Genomic DNA, 7,691 nt, shown 5'->3' on the forward strand with positions numbered 1-7,691 from the left:
AAGTTTTAGGAAAAACATTTGAAAAAAGAATATAGGGGCGATGTTGAAAATATAATAAAAATCATAAAGGCTATACTTATGTTATATCATTCGATGTTAAAGCGACAAGGCTTTACGTAGTTTAAATGACGTCATAAAACACCAGTCCATTGGGAGTAAGGCTAAACATTCAGTGGATAGATTGGACAGAGAGCGTTTTAACGCAATATACTCTTAAAAAATACTACAGTACTTTAAAAAAATAACAAAAAATCGAATCTTTACGCTATAAGCTTAAAGCAAGTTTGTTAGACGCATAAAAGTACATTCAGCGGGAATTAAATTTTATTTCAGATAATTGTATCCACAGACGTATTAATATCTTTTTTATAATAATTATAATACTCATAAACTCCTAGCTATAATCGTACAGCAAATATACTATCTTCGTTGTACGATTGTAGCTCGTATCTAATAAACTTATTTTCTTGATATCACTATATACATAAATGTATTTTATATAAACTGGTCAACAAAATAAGTCTCGATATTTTAAAGCTTTATTATCTATTATCCAATAGAGAATAAACCTCGAGATGTTTGTGGAAAATCCATGAGTTTTAGCGCGAACATTTTATAACGGCCATATAACTTTATCATTTTCACTTGGACATGGTTATTAAGGATTTTTTATCTTTTCTATAAATATAACTTATCCTTTGGGAAATTAAATTATATATTATGTTATGTACATATATTTATCGACATAGCAAATCACACGATATTTTTGGTAAAAAATTGAGACTATATTTAACATTTAATGTATCATTGTTATAGCGTTATTTAAGAAATAATGTATTTTTTTATTATATACGTTGGCGGGTGAGCAAACGGGCCACTTGTAAGTGGTCACCATCCTCCCTAGACTATGGCGCTGTAAGAAATATTAAACATTTTTTTCATTGCCAATGCGCCACCAACCTTGAGAACTGCGATATTATCTCCCTTGTGCCTGTACTTTGTTATCTTTTTTTTAATAATTATGTCAAATTATAAATAATATGAATTTGCGTTCGGATATTTTCTTTATTAACATTAAAAAATATCCAAAGAAGAAACACAGGCAGGCCTAATATAAAAAAATATATATTACTATTATATACATATATATATATATAATTAATTTAAATAAATATTATTTGCATTACTTACATTTCATAAATAGCTTACCATACATTTTTAAGTTGATATTAGTTAAATAAAAATCCCTTAAAACATTTTGTACTTTGCTGACTCATTGCAGTCACGGTGCCTTTTCTGGAGGGAGTATACATAACGGCACAGGAAATATTATAGTGCTCAAATGTTTGTCCGCAAATCCGCACGACTGGAAACAATTCAGGCGCAAAGTCAAAATAATAATAATAACCCAAGATCGCGATCTGTAGCTTAATAAGATACTAGAACAACAAGGCGGACGATTATAAACATATAATATATTTACAATATCAATGTATACAACTTATCTCTGAAACATAAATTTATATGAAAGTATTAAGTTCAAATGTTTTTCTTATAAAAAATAAATAAATTAGGTTGATCATCAAAATTTTCTTAATGAAGCTTCCGTAAATAAAAGGACGTTTCATCTACCTTTAATTAAAATCCTTTGATATCAAGCTGTATCAACAAAGTTACATTTAAAGATTTTAAATTAAGATCATAAATTATTTATTCCAAAAAAAAAACACGTCAAAACGTATATAAAAATGAAATAAAATTACAATATTAGTTACAAAAGGGTTATAAAATTTTACATGACATTTTTATAAGTATCTTGTTTGATTTAAAGAATGTAAATAACTGTTGACTATAATGGCAAAGTATATAAAAGTGGCTGAAACAACAATACGATAAGTTAATAATATCAAAGCAACAATTTATACATATGTCGTCGTTTACTTTGGTGAAACAAACTCAGAATACCAATATTATCTCTAACAACAACAAATATGCTCAACATTTATTATTATAAGAATTTTATTAATTCAATACAAGATTTCGATAATACGAGTATTTCTATTTTCTATAAATATTCGTAGCACAAATTAAAACATTTCTAGTCGGTCGTTTGCTTTTTTTTTTATTAAAAATAAATGTTGGATTTTTTTTTTTTGCTTTCATTTACATAGTTTCCGGTAGTTTTCTTATTTATACAATTTGTATTAAGTACAATATTAGCTCCTTCAAAAGGGTCTTTTGATTTGATAATTTGCGACAAAGATGTTTGTAATCAAATTGTTAAATGATTAGTTCAGCTTATATACTTTACGACTTTAAACAAGGTATAAGATATATGTAGAAATAAAAAAACCCAAATACATCAAACTATATAATGTACTTCAATTCTATTTTTTGTATAAATTGGAAAAATACGCAATTACTTTCGGTTTATTTGTCTCAAAATATTTATCCTTTCAAATAAATATTATATTATTTAGATATGACAGGCACAAGGGACATAAAATCTTAGTTCCCATGGTTGGTGGAGCATTGGCGATGTAAGGTATGGTTAATATTTCTTACAGCGCCAATATCTATGAACATTGGTGACTACCGTCCATCCTATAAAAAAAATATTTGTTTCAAATATTATTAACATATTTTGCTTTTATTACGTAATCGTAATCGAATTTTTTTAAACCTCATTTTTAAAAAGTATGTCACGGGGTGAACCTATTCTATTACCGATTGCTACGCCTCAACGGATACCAAGTAGTTTTTTTAAATAAGGAAATAAAATAAGCGGTAATAGTTTTCTATCTAATACAGATCTAATAAATTACGCACAGCGAATATAGCAACTTGTTGTTAATTTAACTTTTAAGTGACTGTTTTCACCGCTTACATTTCTTATATAAAAGAACAGACCACTGATCATTCCAATGTTTTAACTTAAGATTTTCGACTCGGCGAATTGGATTATTCACGCTTACTTAGCTGGCAAGGTAAAGGCATTACTTATGTTTTAGGATGTACACTTAAGTGCTTACTCAAAAGTTGTTACCTTAATACTTAAAATAAAAAATAAAAATAGAAACCTTCGTATAGAATTCCTATAAACATAGTAACGACAGCAGTAATGAATCGCTTCTTCACAAAGCAGACCACAACCTCCGCGCTGAACAGCAGAAAGTACATCGTCAGCAATGATATGTGGGACACGAACCACAGTGAACACAGGAATATGTTGCCCTTTGTCTGAAAAATCACAACTATTTACAATATTGTCATAGTAAAAATAAATTAAATTAAATTAAATAGTAAGTATTAAACAAACTGTAAATACCGAGGTAAGACCTCTCAGTGAACATATTCCATATTAGTTCTCAAATTCGGGTTGATACACATGTGTTAGATATTCATATAGGCTTTCTCGTGATGTTTTTCCACATCGTCGAGCACGAGTTGAATTATAAACACAAAGAAAAACAACGTATCGGGTTATCTTTGAAAATTCACATGTTCAACTACTCGATCATGTAAGCACACATAATTTAATAAATAATTTACATGAATATTTCATAATATCATTCGCTTTTTTCGCTATAAAATAATCATTTGTGATAGATACAGTTTAGTATCACCGCAGAAAACAGACGTTGACAGCCGACCAACCCTGGCAATTTTCCTTGGGAAAATATTTGGTTGGTATTTTCACGTCACCAAAACGAACACCATGTATTTGAGGCATAAATGCTTACATGTATGAGTGGTAATAAAATCTATCAGTTATTTTTCTGTGGTGACAACCCTTACAAGATCCATATTTTGAGATGGTATTATATTCCATCGAAACTACATTACTAGAACAACAAACATTACATATTGCGTATTTAATTATTTATTTTTTGCATCTAGTTATAAAATTATTTGAGAGATTAATTTCCAATATATATGGGTCCAGGTGCTGATTTACCCAACAGGTCGCCCATTTGTTCGTCAACCCTCCTAAGTTAAATTAAAGTATTCTAACCGATTTTGTCTAACAATTTACATTTTAATTAAGACTAACTCCAGAGAGAAATGTTTTTCCGCGAATAATGGATAACAAAATACTTAATTTATTTTATTTTTATTTGCTTGAACCGACCTTAAAATATTTGTATTAAGAAATTATTGGGAAACATTTAATGAGATCGTTTCTTTATAATAACAATTAATAATATGAAATAATTTTAAATATAATATAAAATAAAGATTATTATTACTTATAAGCTAATAGTTTGTTGAATTTACTTGTTCATCTAAAATAGAACTCCACGGCCTAAATCTCAATCGCTTAATCCTCGATACTAGAACAATTATGCACACTGAAAACGGAACTAAATCGTAATGGAAGGATTTCCGACCTCGAATACTGCTGTGTCCAGGGATTGAGTAATGTACTATTGTACATTGTAAATACTGAAATATACATATAGTTCGATCTAAGATTCATAAATAGTAAAATATTAATTGGATTAGTATATTGATATAAAATTGGATGGAGACAGGGTCGGATTAACCCTGTCGTGGCCCTAGCCAATTCATTTCTCAGACTTATGTAACCCTTTTCCAACTTCCTAAAATATATATTTTTTTTATGACAAGGCAATTTTATTCAATGAGGGTTTTTTACTATATGCCATCACTTTAGGATTAAAGTTGGATAAACATTTGGAATTCACAATTTCCCGATTTTGGATTGCCACGTGACCCCTGGTCAATGCGGGCTCTCTAGGCAGTTGTCTACACAGCCTAATGGATAATCTAATCCTATATATATAGCAGATAGGTAATACAAGAATCATTTAATGTATTGAGCAATGTTAATTAAAATATTTTTATAGCTTACTTCATCGACTGTTTCGATAGGTTATTAATTTGACGTATCGGGACAGTGAGATGACAACGACCTCATTAGCAGTTTAGGGTTAAATGTTGTACTTAATACCTTAACCGCCTGCCAAAGCAACAACAGTGTGATGATTATCTGGTAAGTAGATAAGCAAGCAGCTACAAGTCCAAATATCAAGTTCGTAGCGACGATCGGATTGTTGTTGTACTGTTTCTTCATACACGATATGACAAGGAGACCTGTGATCGCAGTAAACAGCATCACCAGAGATATAACCTGTGGAATTTATACTTCGAACTTCATTATCTGTAATAAGTTTTTAATATGAGGTATTTAAAGTAGACTAGCAAATGTGATATCTAATGGAAACTGATCACCACCAACGCGGAAACCGTTAAAATTAACCTTTACTTATTAATACACCACCACAGAACTAAGAAGTTACGGCCCTTGTACCTGTAGTTACACTGGCTCACTCATCCCTTAAACTGAAACACAAAAATACTAAGTATTGCAGTTTGGCGTTAGAATATACGTATATGATGAGTGGGTAGCTACCCAAACGAACTTCCACATAGCCATGCCACCAAGTAATTTATTATTTGGGACAATTCATTAGCAATGTTAAAACTAAATCAGGGCGAGTATATTTTTAACCACAAGTTAACAAAAAATATATTTGTTTAAAACAATCATATTTACCAAAGATGTTATTCCCACAAATATTACCCCTTCTTTGAGGCTGTGTCCGAACACGGACTCCACTTCGCAACATTTGCATTTTGAAAATCTTTTCAAACACATAAAAATAAAAGTAATTTTCTATTTCATATAGTCTTTATTTATAAATTATTAACTTATTTGTATTGTATATGTCTATTAATCTGCAGCAGTTTATGTCTGTATTTTGTATACTGTCAAAAACTAATTTGACAAAAATTATAGTAATGTTTAAGCTAAGAGGTTTTATATAAATAATATTAGTATCTAATTATTTACTGAATATAAAGTCGATGTTCAGAAAACATTGACGTCTTGGCAGAATGTTTTGTGGTCAACAAACAAAAAAAAACAGTTACCTCTGTTTTATTTATGCTATTGCTCGCAACGCATGTGTCGTTAATTATATTAATTTAATGAAACATTCTTCAAAAAGACACGTAATCACAAAAACGTTAGGTTTTAAGTGTAATCCAAATAAAAATTTAAACTAAATTACAAGATAATGAAAAACAAAATATACACCCGAAATGAGAGTAACATAACTGCTTCATATAAATATTGCCAACCTAAACAATACATATTTGTAAAAAATGCAAAACGGCATACATAAAATACAAAAAAAATTTGCATAGCTTCTCACTTTGCATATTAAAATCAAAGAACAACCAAATTTTTAACATATAAATCGGTTTATTACTGCGGAATATTATCAAATAAAAAGTCTAACAAATCGTCTACATTTCCCACTGGTGTGTTTAAAATATTAGATATTAAAATTTTCAGGGAAAAACGTTTGAATATAATACATCAATCTGTAAAAAAATAGTAGTTTATTTGATGTTGTGATTGCATATTTATTAAATATTACGTATTTTTTAATAAATAAAAAATTTAATAAATTAATAACATTTTTATTGATACATGATTAAACAAACATGACTGCAGGGCTCCTACGTTTACTAGGGATCCAAGAGCGTAGAAAAGGCAACACAATACCCTGATAATGCTAGCACCCTTTATACACGTTGCTCTCATAGAGGGAAGTACGTATTTTTTACGGCTTATACAAAGGCAAAACCATGTACCTACCTACACGGCTTAAGTAATATCACGCATTCCATATAACCCAACATCAACTAGCAAGCAAAGTTTCTACTTAAAGTTATGAATTTACTTAGGGGCATTCCATGAGGTCTCATAATTTAACACCCAAGTCACGTTTGTCATTTCGTACTGATGTAGGCAGAAATTTTACTATAAATTTCCCTAGTAGTAAAACCAGTCATCATATCCGAGTTTATAACATTTCATAAAAGCCGTTAAAATAAATAATAAACTTCGCAAGTTAAAATTTGCTTGTTCTAACCCATAGGTTAGAACAAGCAAATTTTAACTGACGAATGCGAATTCAAAGTCAAGAATCACTGAATTTTCATGTGATTAATTTGTGTTTTTAGCTGTCGTGCTTGGCGGTGAAGAAAAACAGTAAGTAAGGAACTTTCAACTTACTGAATCTGAATATGAGTAAGTGAAATAAGCTGCAGCCCTTGTCTTCAAAAGTAAGCTGTAGACCTATAGATAGCTGGCTATAACTTTACTTTTTCAAAACAATACAAATTTATTTGGTTTTAAAGGTAAATAATAATTAACAAAATTAAAATATAATCTACATACATATACTCGTATATTATTTTTTTCTATGTCCGTCAATGTACAAAACTACTGAAAGAATCAGTATGAGACTATGACCAATCAATGTATAATCGTAAATATATTATAGGCTATTTCAGCAATTAAATTTAATGAATTTGTTAGTAATTGTCTCAAACTGATTTAGTCTTACTTTTTGAACCAATTTTGATTGAATTTAGCGTGTAACGATGGGACCGACATATAGGCTGCCTAAAAAGGCCTCTTAAAAATACTAGAATAAAAACTATTAATTTTTGAACTCCGTCGTTCGTTCACTTTTTTCCAAGTTTTTCAATGCCCAGCGAAGCGTGCGGGTAAATCTTTTGATCTTCTTTTATTTATGTTCTGTAATATTTTTTTTAAAAAATTTGTCCTAGTCGCTTTTGATATTGTAGTT

The 7,691-nt window shown here is 29.6% G+C and overlaps 1 protein-coding gene across 2 annotated transcripts; it reads right to left on the bottom strand.

The window, feature by feature from the left end:
* Positions 1-1,805: 1,805 nt before the first annotated feature.
* Positions 1,806-5,683, bottom strand: LOC125068894. 2 transcript variants are annotated; one of them, XM_047678261.1, is made up of 4 exons: positions 5,582-5,683; positions 4,982-5,155; positions 3,081-3,240; positions 1,806-1,876 (listed from the first exon to the last, which is right to left on the bottom strand). In XM_047678261.1, the coding sequence occupies exons 1-4, from the start codon at positions 5,681-5,683 to the stop codon at positions 1,806-1,808; spliced, it is 507 nt and encodes a 168-aa protein (XP_047534217.1). The 2 variants fall into 2 exon arrangements, with proteins under 2 accessions (XP_047534217.1, XP_047534216.1); XM_047678260.1 differs by lacking the exon at positions 1,806-1,876 and having other exon boundaries at positions 3,022-3,240; positions 4,976-5,155.
* Positions 5,684-7,691: the final 2,008 nt, after the last annotated feature.

This window comes from Vanessa atalanta, chromosome 14 (genome assembly GCF_905147765.1).
Source record: "Vanessa atalanta chromosome 14, ilVanAtal1.2, whole genome shotgun sequence".
In the NCBI taxonomy this organism is placed as follows: Eukaryota; Metazoa; Arthropoda; class Insecta; order Lepidoptera; family Nymphalidae; genus Vanessa; species Vanessa atalanta.

What these genes read in the sequence shown, in the direction of transcription:
- LOC125068894 (XM_047678261.1), bottom strand. Translation starts at nt 5,683, where the DNA reads ATGTGTTTGAAAAGATTTTCAAAATGCAAATGTTGCGAAGTGGAGTCC. An exon ending in TTGTGGGAATAACATCTTTG is followed by an intron (nt 5,156 to 5,581) that starts GTAAATATGATT and finishes TAAATTCCACAG; the next exon opens with GTTATATCTCTGGTGATGCT. An exon ending in TATAGGAATTCTATACGAAG is followed by an intron (nt 1,877 to 3,080) that starts GTTTCTATTTTT and finishes TTGTTGTTTCAG; the next exon opens with CCACTTTTATATACTTTGCC.